Below are 20,680 nucleotides of genomic sequence, written 5' to 3'. Positions count from 1 at the left end.
TTGCCTCTCGGTCTATCTCTACTTATCTCCATGCCGAGAATCTTCTTGGCCTCACCTAGATCTTTCATCTCGAACTCTTGATTCAACTGAGCCTTCAGCTTATCTATCTCATTTTGGCTCTTCGAAGCAATTAACATATCATCAACATACAAGAGTAGATAAATGAAAGATCCGTCATGCAGCTTCTGCAAATACACACAATTGTCATATTTGCTTCTTGTGTACTTCTGCCTTCTCATAAAGCTATCAAATCGCTTGTACCACTGCCTCGGGGATTGCTTCAATCCATATAGCGATTTGTTAAGCTTACAAACCCAATTTCTACCACCAGCATCTGTGTATCCTTCTGGCTGAGTCATATAGATCTCCTCTTCTAACTCACCATGCAAGAAAGCCGTCTTAACATCAAGTTGAGCTAGCTCCAAATTCAACTGTGCTACCAAGGCCAACAAAATTCTAATGGAGGAATGCTTCACAACAGGGGAAAATACATCATTGTAGTCAATTCCCTCCTTCTGAGCGTAGCCTTTAGCTACCAATCTTGCCTTGTAGCGAATATCCTTCTTGCTAGGAGATCCATCTTTCTTTGCGAATACCCACTTGCATCCGATTGCCCTTTTACCTTTCGGTAATTGCGCCAACTCCCAAGTATTGTTCTTCCGGAGAGACTGCATTTCTTCATCCATGGCGCTTTTCCATTTATCACTTTCTAAGCTTTGCATTGCTTCTTGATAAGTGATAGGAATATCATCAACAACGGGAAGGGCGTAGGCCACCATATCAGTAAATCGAGCAGGTTTACGAATTTCTCTCCGTGGCCTTGCAACTGCAACTGGTTCTGGTGTACTTAGTGGTTCTTGGGTCAGAACCTCTTCAACCTCTAATTCCTCCATTGTGGCTGGAGAATTAGACTTATTAACTGGGCAAATCCCCATCTGCTCAAACTCCACCTGTTTTGGAGTACACTCCACCTGCTGTGGAGTATTGCTCGTCTGAATATCTTTATCTGCTACCTTTTTCAATGTGGCAGATTCATCAAAGGTAACATCTCTGCTACAGATCATTTTCTTTGTGCTTAAGCACCAAAGACGAAATCCCTTCACTCCAGAAGTGATTCCCATAAAGAGAGCTTTCTTTGCCCTCGGATCTAACTTTGACTCCTTCACATGGTAATATGCAGTGGATCCAAACACATGTAAGGAATCATAATCTGTAGCCGGTTTTCCAGACCATACCTCCATAGGAGTTTTTCTTTCTAATGCAGATGATGGCAAACGATTAACAAGATGGCCAGCGTATGTCACAGCCTCAGCCCAAAATTGCTTGCCCAACCCAGCATTGGACAACATACATCGAACTTTCTCCAGCAATGTTCGATTCATACGCTCTGCCACTCCATTCTGTTGTGGTGTATCCCTAACTGTGAAGTGTCGAACAATACCATACTCTTGGCACACATCGAAGAACGGATCACTTTTATATTCCCCTCCATTGTCCGTCCTAAGCCGCTTGATTTTCTTGCCAGTCTGGTTTTCGATCATAGTTTTCCATTTAAGAAAAACTCCAAGCACTTCATCTTTAGTTTTCATGGTATACACCCAAACTCTTCTGGAAAAGTCATCAACAAAAGTAACAAAGTAGTGTTTTCCTCCCAACGAAGGTGTTTTGGAAGGCCCCCACACATCTGAGTGAATATATTCCAAAATACCTTTTGTATTATGGATAGCAGTGTCGAATTTCACTCTCTTTTGCTTTCCCAGAACACAATGCTCACAAAATTTTAATTTGCAAGCCTTTGCACCTTTCAACAATCCTTGCTTTGCCAGAATTTGCAAGGATTTTTCGCTGGCATGTCCCAACTTCATATGCCACAACTGCATTGAGTCCAAGTCTTTGTTACCGGAAGCTGCAGCGACTGCTCCAATAACTGTACTACCTTGGTAGTAATACAAGTTATTTTTCCTGATGCCCTTCAATATCACAAGTGCGCCAGATGTCACTTTCAAAATCCCATCTCTCATAGTAACAACTGAACCATTGGATTCCAAGGCTCCCAATGAGATGAGATTTTTCTTCAAACTGGGCACGTACCGAACATCAGTCAGAACTCTGGTTGATCCATCTTGATTCTTTAATTGGATTGAACCTATCCCAACAGTTTTACAGGCATTGTCATTGCCCATATAAACAACTCCTCCATTTAGTTCTACTAAATCAGAGAACCACTCCCGGTTAGGGGACATATGATAGGTACAACCCGAATCCAATATCCACTCATCTGAATGGAGCGACGATGATGATGCAACTAGTGATAGTTCAGAGTCACTAGTATCATGCTTAGCAACACAAGCATCTACAGCAGCTTTTCCCTTATTCTTCAGCTTTGGACAATTTTTCTTCCAGTGGCCTTTCTCATGACAAAAAGCACATTCATCTTTCCCGAGTCTGGACTTTGACTTTGATCTCCCCTTTTGAGTTTTCTTCCGAGTGTATGAACGACCTCGGACTACTAAAGCTTCTGTATCTCTGATTGAGTTTTTCTGTTTGTCCTTCTTTCTCTGTTCATAACTGTATAAGGCCGCACAGACTTCGCTCAGAGATATATCACTCCTGCCATGAAGTAGAGTAGTTTCTAGGAACCCAAACTCCTCAGGAAGTGACCCCAACAGCATCAAAGCCAAATCTTCATCTTTGAATGTCTCATCCATATTCAGCAAATCAGTGACTAACTGATTAAATTTGGTGATGTGATCATTCATTGTGGTACTTGGGACGTATGTGAAGCGAAACAGTCTTTTCTTCAAGTGGAGCTTATTTTGACTGTTTTTCTTCAAAAATTTTTCTTCAAGTGCCACCCACAACTTATTTGCAGAAGTCTCCTTTGAAAAAGCATACCTCTGCTCTCGAGAAAGGCATGATCGAATTGTGCCACATGCCAACCGATTGATCGCCTTCCAATCTTTCTCCTGTACATCATCTGGTTTCTCTTCATCAATGGCAATGTCTAGACCCTGCTGAAAAAGGGCATCTAGAACCTCACTTTGCCACATACCAAAATGGCCCGTGCCATCAAAGATCTCCACGGCCAATCTTGCATTTGCAATTGTCGGTCTTGTCCACATGGACGATGTTGAAGCTCCTACACCGACCGTTTTCTCCATAATCTTTCAATATACCTAAGGAAATCTTTTCTGATGTGGAAGATCAGTTTAAACTGCAACCACAGAGCATACTACGATTAACCTTCGGCTCTGATACCACTTGTTGTTCCAATAGGGTCGGAAGCGTGTAAATTATTGTACTAAAAAATCACACAAAGTTCAATTCCCAGGGAAGAGAGGTGGATCACATGGATCTCTTAAATACCAAGTCTTTCCTTAGACAGAATATCCCTTCTATAGTAATTTAATAGCACAATTAAATACTACTATTATACCCTCAAATATTGAAAGAAAAATAGGACAAGAAAGAACACAAGAGATTTAACGAGGTTCGGTAAATTATACCTACGTCCTCGGGCACTAACACCAGATGATAACTTTACTATCTCCAAAATATTACAAACAAATAGAATTCCTTAAGAATTCTCAAATGGGAGAAGAGAGAAAACTAAGAGAGAAAGATTGGTTGGGATGGTTGAAATGAGAAATGGTTAGGCCTATTTATAGTTGAAGTTCAGGGACTAACTTGCAAATGGCCTAAAAAATTAGGGACCAAAATTGCAATTATCCCTTTCAACTTTAAACAACTTGCCAACTATTTTTTTTCTTTCGGTGCCAATTGCACCTCCCACCATTTTTGACTTTTCAACCCCTTTTTTAATTTAACTTATCAACACCTATAACAAATAAGGAAAACAATTAACCCATGATTGTGTTGAGAATTACTTGACCATGGGCATCCAAGACACCGTAGCCTCAAGACGTATTAAAAAATATAACTTTATAAAAAAATTAGTTTAATTCTTCATTTTTTTTGTCTCTTTTTGGCTCTTGAATTTGTATTCTTTATCAAATAACCCTAAAATAGATGGAAAAATTCACATATATTAACTTTGCTGACATGATACATATGTGGATTGTCATATAGATGCCTCGTTAGCAATTAATTAATATTTTAAATATAAAAAATTTTAAAAAATAAAAAAGTATAAAACTATTAAAAATTATAAAGATTATAAAAAAATATTTTTAAAATTTTAAAAATTTAATTGTTGACGTGGCCCTACATGTGGACTTCTACGCAGATGCCATGTTAACAAAGTTAACAAAAGTTAAAATTTTTATTCATTTTAGGGTGATTTTATCAACAATGCAAATTCAAAGGCTAAAAAGAGTGAGAAAATTAAATTAAGAACTAATTTTTTTTTTTGCAAAGTTGAAGGGCCAAATAAATTATTATGCCTTAAAAATGCAAACTATGCTTATACATGAAACAACATAAGTTACCCCAATTATAACTTTTTAGCATTCAATGTCTGATTTTTATAAAACAACATTATCTGCTTATACATGATTATACATGAAACAACATAAGGATAAAGAAAATTTAATATCTGATTTTTATAACTTTTTTTAATTTAGTCCCTTAATTTTTTTGGCCCATAATAGTTTTAGAACTTGACAAAATTCTTCAATATTGATCCATGTCATTATGAAGTACCATAATGTCAAAGTGTCAAGTAATTACATGGATCAATATTGAAAAATAGCCAAATTCATGAACTAATATATAAAAATATTAGTTTCAAAGTTTTTAAACTTTTTTATCAATAATGAAATTTAAAAATAAAAAAAGTCAAATAAATTTTACTACATAAGTTAACATGCATGATATGTGAATTAGTGGCAAAAATAGGATATGCTTATGGGCTGAGCTAATAGCCCAAGTTGAAATTTAAGAGGATATAGAAAAATAATTAAACTTGAAAAAATGGAATTTAGTAAAAATTTAAGTTCTTCTAAAATATGATTCGGGTTTGAAATTGAGCATTCAATGTCTGAATTCAGCTTAACTCATTTTTTTACGTTTGCAATATTATATTATATTATTTTTAACATTATAATTTATAACATATAAAAATTAAATCTATAGTAATATTTACTACTATAATGTAAACATTAAAAACAGTTAAAATGTTTATATATAATTTTTTAATAAATGAAAATATGTAAAATTAATAAATATTAAATTAAAAATAATATAAATATATATTTTTTAAAAATTTATAAATAATATGGATAGACTTAAAATAGGTTTAGATTAATCATTTATAAATATGGGTAGACTTGGACAAAATTTTTAGCTCATGTTTCGAAATGGACCAAACTTAGGCAAATATAAAGTATGTTAATATCATACTTATGCTCGATCCGAACCTAATTCGGTTGAGCTAATGAACACCTCTACTTGATTAAATGGGGTAATTATAATGTTAGCCATTTTAGATAATTATTTATTCAATTAAGCCTTTCTAAGATTTCTAGATAGTGAAAATTTTCCATTTTTAGCTTTGACAAAAATTAATAATTCAATCAATTTGTCAATATAATTATACTTGTCGTGTAAATAAAATTTGAATCCATTCAATATCTATTTAAAGATTGAAAAGATTTTTACATAAAAAAATTACGATAAATTTGAGATGCATTATGTATATGAATAAACATAAAATCCATTAATTGGATTTATAAAGACATGATGATAAATTCAATACTTAACATTTTCTTTTAACTGGCAATATAGATTAAAATGTTAACTTTTTAAACATGAAAACCTGCATAGCAATTCACGTATTTCATACTATTTTTTATGTTTTTAATTTATTTTTATTTGTTGATATAGCATATAAGAAAAATAGTGACATATTAACATGAAATACTATATGGGTTGCCACATCAACATTGTCAAAAAATTAATATTTTGATCAGTATTTTTATTAAAAAATTATTTGAATTTATAAAAAATATTAATGATTAAATATTTAAATTTAATTAAAAAATAAATTTGAAATTAAGAAAAAAATAAATGGATTAAAGTTATTATTATACCATAAAATATTAATAAAATATATAATAATAAACCTTTAATTTTAACCATATAAAAATTTCCCGCAAAGGCCGTCTTAGGATTTTAACCGTTTTGAAGTCGTAATCAGCACGCGCCTAAGAAAATCTAGGGAATTTGGCCCAAAATCGCAAGTCCAAATCAAAGGCATCATCAGTTACTTGTTTAAGCTTCGCTAATCACTATATCTCCCACCTCCAATCAATTCTATTACTCCTCTTTTTGGCCCTCTTCGAGTTATCCCTCACTTTCCTCACCAAAAAATATCCAAACAACGACCACCGTCCACTGCCGCCGAAGAGGAGAGAGCCCTTTAAATAAAAAAATGGACACAATTCTCCATACCGAACCTCTATCTCTCACTCGCTTACGCGCCACTTCGAATTCCAGCGCTTCCATTCACCATATGCCTTGCCAGCTCATCTTCCGTCCTTTCCACCGCCTCTCCTTTCCTTTATCCACCGTCAACGCTGGCTCCAGTTCTCGCAGGTCATCCGCTTTTGTTGTCGCCGCTAGCGGCACTCTCACCGCCAATTCCGTTTCGGTTTGTTACCTTATCCGTTCGTTCTTTTTTCTTCTTAATTATTGGATGTTTATTTTTGCTGAAATTAATACTAAGTTTCGAATTGATTTAGAGTCTGAATATGTTAGAGAGAGTTTTCTTTTACATGCATGGAATTTTAGCTGTTTAAATTCGATTTTATTTGAAAATTTCTGGCTTGTTTATGTGTTAGCCTTTCTGATTTACTGTAATAAGTTGTAAGTTTCAGTGATTTAGGATGCAGAGGCAGTAAATAAGCTCTGCAAGCATCTCTTTCATTTGTTTTATTTTTATCCGAATATTGATTGTAGTGCTAAATCAATTACTAAAGCTTTTAGCCAAAAAAAAAAAATTTCAAATGCTTCAGGTTAATATAATTGGATTAAAAAATTTATATTCTCTCTGTATTATTCTTACTCAACCGTACTTGATTTAGGAGGAAAAATGCTGTAGCATTGTCAATGTTGGAAGATAGATATATTTTGTTTTCGAACTTTACTCGTGTTATTTGTATGAACATTTCTTTATTTTGAGTGTATGCAGCCGAGAGGTGGAGTATATACAGTTGGGGATTTCATGACGGGAAAAGAGGATTTGCATGTTGTAAAGCCAACAACAACTGTTGATGAAGGTACTCTTCGCTTAGCTTATATCTTATAATATGTTGTCTGTATTTGTGTGTGTGTGTGTGTGTAAATATGCATATTTAAAAAGGAAGGTTCTAATTTATTGATCTTGTGTCGATAGCACTGGAAGCTCTTGTTGAACACAGAATCACCGGTTTTCCTGTTATCGATGATGATTGGAAATTGGTATGTTATCTTTCCCTTAATTTTTTCTTTTCATGAGTTTTTTGCAATTCATTTGCTAACTGTTAGTACCAAACCTCAAAGCTCTTTATACACTCATGATTCCTTGACATTTCCACAAAGGTGGAATCCTAGTATTTGCATTGTCCAACTGGGCCAATGTCCCAAAAGTGAGTGTTGGATTGGATATAGGGCCTTGCCCATGAAAGGTTGAAATAGAATGCTACTCTTCTACACTTGAACTAATTGTCATGATTCAATAAGTTTTAAGCAAATATCTTGGTGAAACAGTGGCTAATTGGGACTGTAGGTATACGCAATACGATTCTTTCTCCATTCTTAAGACTTTAAGTTGAGGTGGGTGAAGGAAAGGTTGTTCTGGCCATATGATGACTTTTTAGGCCTGATCACATCTCCATTATAGGTCAATTCATTATTACTGCTTCATTCCATTTCATTTGATTGTTGCAACTGTGTGAACTTGATTCTGTAATGTCAATATTCTACATAGTGTGATAGTGATGTAAATAGTTCTCATTGTAAGATGTTTGGTATAAGCCAAAATGGAAAATTTATGGTTATACCATGATTACATTGTAGCAGATTTTCTGCTTTCATTTGGAGTTCAATTATCCAAAAATAAAATGAAAAGAGAGACATGTCACAAGTTTTCTACCATTGAGGTGCCTTCTTTTTCCTAAGTTTTCCACCATGCTTTCAACCAGTCAATTTCAATTTTGTTTGTTTGGTTTGGGTAACTGCTTTATCCTTTTTGACCTGGTAAACATTAGCTTTTACTTTTGGAATAATGGGATCATGTTCTTTTCTGCTTCAGGTTGGACTTGTTTCTGATTATGACTTGCTAGCATTGGACTCCATATCTGGTAAATTAAGGATATCTGATGAATTTTACTGTGGCTTTTATATTTCTTTTAGTTGTGATTTCGTTATGTACAGTTTTCCTAGAAGCAGACCCTTTCCTTTTGATCCTTATTTTTGTTTTTTTTTTTAATAAATCTTTATACCGGCAATAACTGCAGTTTAGTTTGCGCATTGAATTTTTATGGCTTCCCCTTCTAGTGGTTTTAGTGTGGACCAGTTTGTATTAACCTGGGATGCTAGTTTCTTTATGGCAGCTATTATAGGCTAATAGAAAGCAGAGAAGGCATTTTTATTGCTGTCAAAAAAGTTTCTTTAATCTTTTCCTTTGTGGAAATCTATCTGAATCTGGGATATCTTCACGTGATGATAGTAATTTCTTATGTACTGTTTTTTCAATTAGGGCGGCGGACTGAGAATGATCTGTTTCCTGAAGTTGATAGCACTTGGAAAGTAAGCAAGAATTGTCTCTCTTCTCGATGTAGATGCATCTTTCTTTTGCAGAAACCATTGTCTTTTGCGGAGAGTTATATTATTGATTCCAGCACTTCTAAAATATCCTACTCTAGTCAATTATATCCTATATCATTTTCGAGCACAGAGATTCACTTGCTACAAATGGGCATTTCTAATCTGCTTATTTAATGTATTTGTTTTCTAATGCTAGTGATGGTACTTTGAGAAAAGAATACAATATATATTTGCAAATGACGATATTTTTATGGAAGAAAATGAACCTTCATAGTGGAAACTTAGTCGAATGCTTTTTATCCTTTTAATGATGCATAGCAATGTGGTGGAGCAAACTAGATCTTTTTTGACAGTACTAATTTTTAACAAACTGGATTGTAAGCTTCAAGGGTTGCATAACTTGTATGTATTTGAGTTCACTGCAATTGGCTCCGGAAGAACTCATATTTTGTTTATCATATAATTTTTCACCTTTTGCAACTAAAACAGTCCTCAATTTTGCAGACTTTCAACGAGATACAGAAGTTACTCAACAAGACGAATGGCCAGGTGGTTGGTGATTTAATGACACCAGCTCCATTAGTTGTACGTGAAACAACTAATCTCGAGGATGCTGCTAGGTCTGTCAAACTTATCTTACCTTTGCTATTCCATCTGTTGATTACCTACTTCCATAATATACAGTTCCTCTGTCTTTTCATTTTTCGGCACAAGAGGAAAGCATCTAAACTCGTCACCTGAACTCATATTATCCTAGCATTGTAAAATGGGTTGAGTGAACTATCAAACATTTCTAATTGGTTTATCGGAAAATTTCAGATTATTGCTTGAGACAAAATACCGCAGACTTCCTGTTGTTGATGTAGAGGGCAAGCTGGTAAGTCAAAAAGCATCATAAAAAAATTTCCCCTCTGATTTAAACCCCTTTTTCGTCTATTATGTTTTCTTCCAGCGTTTGCTAAGCTCCCTATCCCTTTCCTAAAGGTGGGTATCATCACAAGAGGAAATGTCGTTAGAGCCGCCCTTCAAATAAAGCGTGAAATTGAAGGAAAAGCTTAAAACACTCGAGACTTGAGAGGCTTTATCATTGAAGGATATTCAGGGCGTTGGATAGGGCAGTGAAGCAATGAAGTTTTTCCTTTCTCCATTTATCAAAGAAAAGTTCGGAGAAAGGTGTGATTACGTGCTTTTTATATGGTCAGTCTTGCCCTGCTTTTGTATAATATTACATATATCATTTACATTATTAACATTGTTATAGTTACACAACTATTTACCAGGATTGACACATTGGGAGGGCAGAAGTTTAGCACAAATTCTTGTCAATGTTTTCAATCTATGTTGCTTTAGACTTTCTCCTTAAATACGTTCAGTGTTTCTATTCGACATATTCAAAAACAAGTAGAGGTATGATTTTTCAAGGACAACATTGCACATATATATTTGTAATATTTGAGTTGCGGCAGCCGAAGTTGTCCATTTAGTATGTCAAGTTGATTTTGGGTTAACGTGGATCATGTCAAATTGGGCTTAAAAGCTATTTTGAGTTTGGGTTATTTTGGGTTCTTGTCATTCAAGTTTAAGTTGTTTTGAGTTTGGATTGCTTTGTATTCAAATTGTTTTAGGTTTTGGGTAGTTTCTAGTTTCTTTTTCCTTTTGGCTCATTTTGGAATTTTGATACTTAAGGTTCAAGTTTGGGTCGTTCGTTGATTTTGGGTTGACGTTTATGTCACTTCAGGTTTTAAAGTTTTCTAAGTCATTTTGATTTTGGTATTTTTAAGTTTGGAAACTATCAATTTTAATCTGATACTTTGATTTATACATTTAAAGGAATGAATATATATTTTCATATTAGAATGATATAATAGTTTATTATACAATAAATCAGCAAAAAATTGTAGTAATTAGATAATATTAGTAATTTGTGAGAATTTAATCAAATCAAAATTTTATATATAAAATTATATGAAATTAAAGTACATGTGCAATATTGCACATTATATTAAAATTCATGTATAGTTTTGATATTTATTTCTTTTGGGATTTTGGTCAATTTTAGGTTTGTTCCATTTCAAGTTTAGGTTGTTTTGTGTTTTTGCCAATTTTTGAGTTGGCAAGTTTGAGTTTTGAAGTTTTCTTTTCAGTTCATTTTGAATCCCGATACTTTAGATTTAAGTCATTTTAAGTTTGGGTCCATTTTGTGCTCAAATAATTTCGGGTTTGAGTTCGACTTATTTAAGTTACTGACTCTATATGATCAAATTGTATTGAAACTGATTTGAATTCTAAGTTATCGGATCTAGTTTTTAGGTTAGTCCTAGGGTACCATATACACTTACGAAAGCATATATTGTAGATTAAGACTAGAAGTGTTTATGGGTTGAATCGACTTCAAGTTAGACCCATACAAGGGATTTAAATCAAATTTTCAAGCTTGGCACGATGTGAAAAATGGACTCTCTTTTTTTGTCGAAGCTCAGCTCAATTTAAGAAAGCTAAACTTGGATTCGACCCAGTCCACCCATATTTGATTTTTTAGATTATTTTTTGTTTAAAGATAAGATTTTTAAAAAATATAATATACTAAATGCACTAAAAATGTTAAAATAAAAATTTTCTAATACATAAAAATACATTAAATAGTATTTAGATTTAAAAACATTATCATAAATATATTAAATGTTTTATTATATTAAAAATAATTTTTAAAATTTTATATTTTGGGTTAGGTTTCGGTAAATTTTTTTTAGGTTTTGAGTAATGAGTTTAATTGTTATTGACTTAGTGATTTAATATAAATATATAATTACTATTTAACATATATAATCAATATAATATTTTTTATAACATAATATATTCGTGCCAAGTTGGATTGGGCTCCTGTCAAAAAAATTTGCTCAAGGCTCGACCCATATAGAAAATGTACTTTAAATTTTACTCAAGTTTATTTTTCGAGCCTCATATTTTGTCCAAACCCTATTTTTTTTAAGTGAATTTTTCATGTTATACATCAGTGATCACCAACCCAAATCCTAAATAGGACCTGGGTCACCTACCTGTGACTCAGATAGGTCCCACCAGACAATTGAGTGCGACGCGAACTACAAGACGACAGCGAGAGGAGTTCGCAGATTCGTAAGGTGAGTCTGTGGATCCAACTCGCACGAACCATGTGAGGGTCACAGTCTCAGTCCGCATATACCCAAGGTGCTCGCAAAAGGGGGATCACATGCTCTGCAGGCAACCCAGAGTGAAACACGTGTCCAACGGACCTAAAGCTCTCTTAGAATGTCAGTCCTAGGTACAAAGAGGACTACGTGCACTGCAAGCAATTGGAGTGAGACACGTGTCTAGCAGACCTAGAACTCGCTCAGAATATCAGTCCTAGACACAGTAAGATCAGGCCGTAAGCTATGATAATATAAATACCCGAATACTCCTCTTAATAAAATACGAGACAAAATTACTCAACAAAATAAATTACCCGACTCATTAGCTAATGCTCGTAGGTTTTAGAACATAAACGAATTCTCCAATGGTGGGGTTGTTTGAACCTAAATTACCGGCTGAAGCTGTCTCTTCTTTACTATATGGGTAATGTCTGTTTTTGCATCCTTTCTTATTCTTCATGCTTTCATTGGTTTTTTCTCTCTTTTTTTTTAATGTGATAGGACATTTTAACTACCCATCCAACAACAGTCCTTCGTTTCTTATTTTGGTTTCCCATGAATTTAAAAAATTGGAAAACGAACCGGAGATTACAAGGAAACAAAAGTGTGAATATGTATTGGTTTGGAATTTTTGTTAAGGTAAAATATCTGTTGTCCTTGTCCACGTTTTGATGGTAATAGATGGGTAAGGCTAGGCTGGCTAAATTTCTAAATTAGTAAATGGATTCACATGAGAAAGGGGACCAATTTTGGGTACAGACTTTACTTAAGTTTTAAGTGTTAAAACAAAGGTAAAACTACTGTCGATAGCCTTTTATTAAGACTTGAATTATATTTTGACTCCACTTAGAAAATAGGTAAATTAGTCTTTATATGTCAGATCAAATAGTAAACTAATTATCATGTTTGTACTGTTAAAAACTAGTTCATATCGGCATAAGATACACGAGGCACGTCACGTATAACTGTCTGATTATTTTGCCAGTCATATAAGTTTTTAATAGTAGAAATAGATGAAATTTTTAATAGGAAGGACTGGGTTGCTCTTTGGTATAATATATAGGGACTAATTTACTTATTTTTTTAGTAAAGGAGTCAAATATAGTCTGACTTTTAGTTTAAGGACCTACATGGAAATTTTACCTAAACCAAACAATATTCTTATATTTTCTTTCTCCCGCTGATTGTGTGCCGCTACTGTCAAGAGTTATGCCCTGTCCTGTCTTCTTTTGAAAACTTAAATGTTGGGCAATTGGCCAGGGTACGCAAGTTGTCAACTAACAACACCGAATAAGAGAAACAAGATATTTATGGTTCGGTTTAGAGGTAAATGAGACAGTTGCTCGCGAGCTATTTAAATATAATTTGAAAAAAAATTTAAATTAGTAAAGAAAAAATTATACTTTGTCCCTTTAAAAATATAAAAAATTTGACTTAATTCTTAAAAAATTATAAATATATAGGCTATTAAAATGGTAAAATTGTATTTTTTTTCTATCATAAAAATTACAATTTAATTTCAGCCCCTAAAATTTTTTTTTAATTTCACCCCTACTCCAGATATATTCGAATTATTGAAACCCCTGTATACCCCTCTAATTTTGTCACTAACCTCGAGTTGAGTTAAAATCTAAAAATAAATGTCTGATAAAACTCCAAACAAATACCGAGCAACTTAGCAATATTTGAGCTTGAATATTCTTAGCTAGGGTTGAAATCTCATTAACAGTTTTATTTGATAGATGATATTAAAGTACCCTTTTTAGTCCAATATGATGTTGATGGCATGCCCTGGTTTTAGATTAGGGTAGTCTCTCCTTGCTTAAATTTAAAGATATAATAATAATAGTAATAATAATAATAATAATAATTTCAACCAACTATGATTCAAAATTTTAATTTGGTTTTTAATTTTTGAAACATTCTACTTAAGTTGTTAAGTATCAATATTATATCAATTAGATCATTACATTGTTTAGTCATTAGTTTGGTTGTTGACATATTAGTTTGTTTATTGAATGTCAACTAAAATCTAACTTAGAATATTTAGAATACATAAATCAAATTGCAAGTACAATGTACTTATTGCATAGACGATTTAATCACTCTTTGTTGCTTTTTTTTGGGGGGGTAAAAAAAAGAAAAAAATGAAAATGAAAAGGTTCTAATAAAATAGAACTAGGTCCCCAACGGGAAATTTCAAAATTTTGAAGACCTTCTCTCCTCTCTTTAACTTGTTTTGTCATTCCATCAGCTTTTCCATTATCTTTCCTAGGGATATGTCGAATGCCTCAATGTCTTATTTTGGATAAATTTTGGTGAATTCTCCTGATCAGAGTAGAGTCTAGATTATTATGAGCTTGGTTTTGAATTACTAAGACTGCCTCCATGCTATCAGTTTGAACCATCACGCTATCATATTTCTGCTCCAAAAAAAGCGTTAATCCATCTAAAATGCCCCACAATTCAACTTTCATGACAAAGCAAAACCCCAAATATCTGTTACAGCCTAGAATCCATCTTTCATTATAGTCTCATAGAACACCTTCGGCTGCAACAAAATCGATTCCCTCATTAACAACACCATTAGATCTTACGTGAATCCAATTATTGCCCAAGGTCGAAGGTGGAATCACTCTTTGTTGCCTTTAACACATCATGTATAAGTTATCCGTACAATAAGATTATACATATTTACAATTTGATACACGTGTATTAAATATGTTCTTGTTAATATTTAATGACTAAATTGAAATCTAAGAAAACAAAAGAACTTAATTAATGAAATAATGATACCTTAAAAACTTAGTTAAAATTTTAAAAATAATTTGTTAATTTAAAATATTAGCAATGCTAAAATAAAATAAAATAAAATCACCATATTGACATACATTATTAATATGTCCTATAAAATTATGGACAACCTCAATTCCTAAATATTTTAAAACGTTCTATTCATATCAATGTTGTTTAAATTGAATCGATTGAATCAAATTTTTAATATTTTTATAATTTATTTCATCAAATTAGTAATCTAACTAATTCGACCACTGATCCGATTTTAAAAATCTTGATGGATATAAACCCAAAACAAATAATTAATACCATTTATAATTCTAAGTTACCAAAAAAAGAACACCCCTCACCACACTCATGTTGGATTGGACCAAACATCATCATCCACTCCCTGGACGGCAGTCCCTATGCTTTATTTTTTTCCTGACTTTTGATGAATGGTTGACCCACATTCATTGACACAATGGGGAAGCCAATGAAAAGAAAATTATGTTACAATTTGACCCTTAAATTATACTTATTTTTTAATTTAGTACTTAAAATTTTTTATTAAACAATTATTTCGTTTTAATTTACTTTAAAAAATAAAACACTTAACACATTTTTATTGAATGCGAATAATTTTTAAATAAATAATATTTCAAATACCAAAATTTTAAAAAAAAAAAAAACTACTACAATCGTGAGTTGAAAGAATACCTAACTCAAAAAATCTTATCACTTTAGCAGTTATAGCTGTAGTGGCTACTATGGCCATTTTGCACCAACTGCTGGGACGTGTAGGCCACTACCATGTTCCCTCACTTCCATTCTTTTTAAACCAACTTGAGCTAAAAAATTTAAATTTAAACCTACTCAAACTCGAACTCAAAAATTTTAATTCTTTTGAAGGGTTAACTCTCTAATAAAAAAAAATTGAAATGTTATTTTTTACATAAACCCACAACGAAGGTATTGTCCTTGAAATGTTTATGTTTGGTTTAAGTTTTGGATTTTTGTCCCAAAGGATTCACAGAGTTTAGGCGTTCTTGCCAAACTTCATAAGCCCCTTTGGGTTCTCCTCAAAATAATAAGAAGATAAACATCCCGAGTCACAATACTTATTCAAGAATATGATTAATTACTGATAACACTTTAAAAACTTCTCTTAAAAAGAAAAATATCTCTTAACAAATTCAATCTATTTCCAACTCAATATCTTAAATTAATAACACAAACAATTATTAAAAAAAGAGTAGAAAATAGAAATTAGTGCCAAATAATAATAATATACAGTTATCCAATTTTGTTTTTACAGTGACCAAAATTTGTTACCATGATACCCCAAATTACCGAAAGGTAGAAAAACCAAAGGGTTTTTCATTACACTGATAAAAGAATTATTAATACAAAGTTTTTTTTTTTTTTTAATTTCTTCAGCCGTCCCTTGTATAGAACTTACCTTACCTCCAGTACGGCGCACGTTGGCCACTGCCCCACGGTGCATGTTAGCAACTACCACCTGCACTTTTTTTTCCCTCCCTTTTTTATCAGCTCCCAGCCGCCATTAGCGACGGACCACCCCCCTCCCAAAAAAAAAATTTATATTTTAATCATAACAATTTGGAGGGCCATGATTGAATCAAATCACCTTAACCATTCACCATCCGAATCTTCCGGGTCGGGCATCTTGTTCAAATCAACCCGATTTAAAAACCCACCATTTCTCGGCTTTAACTCATCACCATAGTCACCACCATTATAGCTATGACCATGATGATGATGATGATGATGATGATGATGATGATGATGATGGGCTGCTGCTGCTTCAAGAGCATCAACTCTAGCACCAACTTCAATAGCTTTCTTCCTTATAGAAGCCGCCGACAAATCACCACCGCCGCCGCATCCGATTTTCTCTCCCGTCAAAAGGTCAGGGAAATTCAACCTAGCAGACGGCCCACGCAAGTAAAAAACTGCCGTGTCGTAAGCCCTAGCCGCCGCAACAGGTGTTGAATAAGACCCTAACCAAATCCTCGACCGCTTGTTGGGTTCCCTTATCTCCGCCACCCATTTTCCCCATTTCCTCATCCTTATCCCTTTGTACGGCCTCTCCGTAGACGACTTCCTTGAACCAGCAACAACCCCTGTTCCATTTTCCATAGCTTTTTTTTCGATAAATCCAATGTTTTTCAACTCTGGGTCTGTTTTTTTTTTTGGCTGTATTAAATTTGGGCACGAAGAACTATGAAACTAAAGACAGGGCAAGGAAGGGTTTTTGAGGCATGTCAGTTTTGATTGTTGTGTCTCTCTGTGTGTGTTTGTGTTAGAAAATGGTTTTTTTTTTTCTTTTTGCAGACAAATTACGAAGGTTTTTATGTTGCGAAAGAACTTTAAAATGAAAAAAAAAAGAGAGAAAACAAAGGAAAACTGAAAATTCCAGAAAATCCAAATTCACCGACACGAAACTGTGTGAAAGGGAGTTATTATTATAATCAGGATTAATTCTCACTTTAGTCCCTCTATTATGCTGAAAATTCAAACTTTTTATTCTTATTTCAAATTTGTTTTAAGTTGGTCCCTGTATATATACAAATTAAGTTAACTGTATAAACTTAATAGAAAATTTAGTACTTGTGTTTGACATTTTTTTTCTAATGGTATCTAAAGGTAACAATGTTTAAACTTTTTAGTGTTTAATTTCTGTTTAAGAGTTGATGTGATGAAAAATTCATAATTAGCTATTAACTTTAATCAAATCAATCTTAAAACCCAAATTAAATCACATCTATCCAATTGTATTTGATAAATTAAATATAAATTTAAAAAATTTACAATCAACACTAAATTTATTCTATTAACAAAATCATGAAAAATTCAAATCCAACAAATCAACCGTAAAACCTAAATTATACACACACAAAAAAGTTAACATCGTTATCTTTGGGTACTAAAATATATAATTTTTTTCAAATACAAATACCGTGTTGGACCCAAAAATAACATATGCACCAAATGATATAATGTCTTATTTTAAGTGTTTTATTGAATTTTTGTTAAGGTCAAATGAACATCAACTCAGTTATGAAATTACTAAAAGATTCTTTTATATACAAATTAAGTTATATTTTATGAAGATATTTTTGACTTTATAATATATTAAATCAATAAAAAAATAGATCATAATGAGATTTAAAACCCCTAGTTTTATGTGAATTTTTAATAAGTAGATCAAATTTGAAGGTGTTATAAATTTGGTCTTATTTATAATAATATAAAAATAGAATTAAATTTAAAATAAATGAATTTAAAGATAAAATTCATTATAGTAGAAGGATTAAAACCAAAATTAGTCCTTATTATCATTTCTTTAAATATTATTGTTTTGGAAGAAATAACCCAAGAATAAATAAAATAAGGCATAGATGTAGATGCTTTTGTCTTGGCATCTAGGGGTTTGTTTTGGCCTTAATTAGAATATCTCAATAGTCAATACAAAGAGTAGTAAGTAAATTTAATTCAATTAAAATAAATAAATTATCTCACTTATGAAATTAATTTTATATTAATAGGATTTATATCAATACTTTTTTTACATCACTTAATTTATAAAATTAAAAATTATTCTAATTTCTCAAAAAAAAATCAATTTTGGTTTAAACTTTGATTTACAAGTCAGTCTTCTTTATAATAACATTTGGTTTATAACAATTAAGTTTTTAGAAGAATCGGTTTTTTATGTTTTATTTTAATCTTCAATAATAATATATTGTCTAAATTTTTAATTAAAATTATAGTTATTTTATATAAACAAGCCTATTAATTATCATTTGTTAAATAAAAATGATCTTAATTAAAATTAATCTTTGATGAGTTGAATTAAATATATCAGTTCGATAAAATATTAAATTCCTAAATTTAATATTCTAATGTGAATTTGGAACATAATAAACTTATAAATTGATTATTTAAATTTAATAACTCGTGATAAATTGATAACTCATATTAATTAATTAAACTTATTAGATTTATAAACTTTATAATTAATCACGTGAAAAAAAAATTACAATATAATAAAATTGTTAAGATATGTTATAATTACAATAAAAATTAAAATATTTGAAACTATTAAAGACTTATTTTTTAATTATGAAATTTAAGTGAGAATATTATATCAATAAATGATACAACTGTCGGTAATAGTTTAATAGGTGTCATTAAGGTGCTAGTACAACTAGATTAATACTTTAAATAATTTAATAATTAATTAAAGAAATAAATTATTTAATTGGGATAACTATAGAATGTATATATGAACTTTGATCTAATGTGTAATATCACACATGAATTTTGGTTTTGTACAATTTTATACTTTAAAATTCGATTTGATTCAATTTTTACAAATCATTTATAATATTATCGAATTAATACCATTTTACGTTGATATATTATATACACAAATAATTATATTAATCCGATATAAAATAAATATATGTATTTAATTTTTTAAATATGTATAATCAAATTTAAATTAAAATTTTATGTATATAATTGTACCAATCAAAGAGTTATGTATATGTTTAATTAATTATGTATTTAGCAGGCGGTGATGAGGGTTTGTCGTTTTGTGGGCAAGTGAAGTGGAATTCAAAAGGTAAAGAAAAAATAAATGTCGTTTTGTTTTTTCTCAAGCGTTTTTAATTAATTAATTAATTAAAATTTTAATTTTATGATGATTCTATCTTTGTCTGTTTTTGTGACTGTTTTTTTTAAATAAATTATATTAATAGTAATTTAATTATGACTAAAATTTATTTTGATCACTTAATTAAAAAATTAATAATTTAATAATTAATGAATTCAAAATTGTTTTTTAGTCATATGATTGTTAAGTGTCTAATAATGGTACTTTTTTAATTGGTAAATAATAATTTTAATCTTAAATTTATACTTTTTTTTTGTCAAATTAACCTTAGTTCTAAAAAAATATAAAATAAACTCAAATTTATTTAAAACAATTAGAAAATTTAATATAAAAAATCAAATTATTGCCAATTTATTGCAACAACAAATCATTAGCATTGCCGTAAAATGATGAAATTTGATTACAAAAAATAAATCAATTTCGATCTCTTAACATGATATTCAACTTTGTATAAAGCTTAATATGATTAAAGACAAATGTTCATACTAGAAAACTCAAGATTCTGCCGCAATAAAGTTTAAAATTGTTCAATATTTAGACATAATAACGAAAATTGACTTGTGAAATTGACTCAGATGTCAACTTTTTTAGCCAAAAAATATAAAATACACCGCACAATTTTCTTTTTCAAATTCAATTCAAAATTTTAACTCATTTAAGTTACTTTTCAAAACCCAAATCGTAAAAACACATTATTTTCCGAATCTTTTTCCTTTCTTATAATAAAAACATTTCCACCTCATTTTCTCTCACTTTATCTATTTTTGAAATTTTCATCTATTTTATTTAATTTTTTGAATTTTCTATGTATTTTTAGAATTTCTTAGAATTTTTATATAAAATTTTCTAAATTTGTAAAAAAGAATTTCATGTTTTTATTATTTTATACAGAATCAATGTCAAATTGACAAAATATAAAAGTTGAGGACTAAAATTGTTATTATAACAACTAAAAAAGTGTCATCATTAGTCACTTAACGGTTCGGAAATTAGAAAAGTAAATTAAAAAAAGTAAATGGCCAAATTATAACTTTTTTAGGTAAGTGATCAAAATAAAAATTTACTAATAGTTGGGTGACTAATAATATAAATTACCTTAAAATAACTTATTTTTTACATTAAAGTCAACATATGAAACATAAGGTTTGTATTTTATACTTTATGTATTAATTTACACACAGATGTAACTTTAAAAAAATCCTTAAAAAAATATTAATAATCAAACATTTTAACAGTTAATTAAATTTATTAGTAGATGACTTCA

At 31.1% G+C, this 20,680-nt stretch overlaps 2 protein-coding genes across 7 annotated transcripts; one reads left to right on the top strand and one right to left on the bottom strand.

Annotated features, from left to right (window-relative positions):
- Nucleotides 1-6,167: 6,167 nt before the first annotated feature.
- LOC107931676 (CBS domain-containing protein CBSX1, chloroplastic) lies at nt 6,168-10,187 on the top strand. Of its 6 annotated transcripts, none has more exons than XR_001693287.2 (9): nt 6,180-6,610; nt 7,151-7,238; nt 7,355-7,419; nt 8,252-8,300; nt 8,699-8,748; nt 9,271-9,386; nt 9,586-9,643; nt 9,751-9,939; nt 10,047-10,187. XR_001693287.2 is itself a non-coding variant. In XM_016863612.2 (8 exons), the coding sequence occupies exons 1-8, from the start codon at nt 6,392-6,394 to the stop codon at nt 9,823-9,825; spliced, it is 720 nt and encodes a 239-aa protein (XP_016719101.1). In that variant the 5' UTR covers nt 6,168-6,391; the 3' UTR covers nt 9,826-10,187. The 6 variants fall into 6 exon arrangements, 2 of the variants coding, with proteins under 2 accessions (XP_016719101.1, XP_016719100.1); XR_005904688.1 differs by having other exon boundaries at nt 9,751-9,963; XR_001693286.2 differs by having other exon boundaries at nt 6,183-6,610; nt 9,256-9,386.
- Nucleotides 10,188-15,980: 5,793 nt separating this feature from the next.
- On the bottom strand, nt 15,981-17,165 carry LOC107931675 (ethylene-responsive transcription factor RAP2-10). The gene has a single exon (XM_016863610.2). The coding sequence runs from the start codon at nt 16,872-16,874 to the stop codon at nt 16,359-16,361; it is 516 nt and encodes a 171-aa protein (XP_016719099.1). The 5' UTR covers nt 16,875-17,165; the 3' UTR covers nt 15,981-16,358.
- Between the last annotated feature and the right edge of the window lie 3,515 nt (nt 17,166-20,680).

This window comes from Gossypium hirsutum, chromosome A02, assembly GCF_007990345.1.
Source record: "Gossypium hirsutum isolate 1008001.06 chromosome A02, Gossypium_hirsutum_v2.1, whole genome shotgun sequence".
NCBI classification, from domain to species: Eukaryota; Viridiplantae; Streptophyta; class Magnoliopsida; order Malvales; family Malvaceae; genus Gossypium; species Gossypium hirsutum.
The sequence above is the reverse complement of the archived record's forward strand: the minus strand, read 5'-3'. Positions and strand labels throughout refer to the sequence as shown.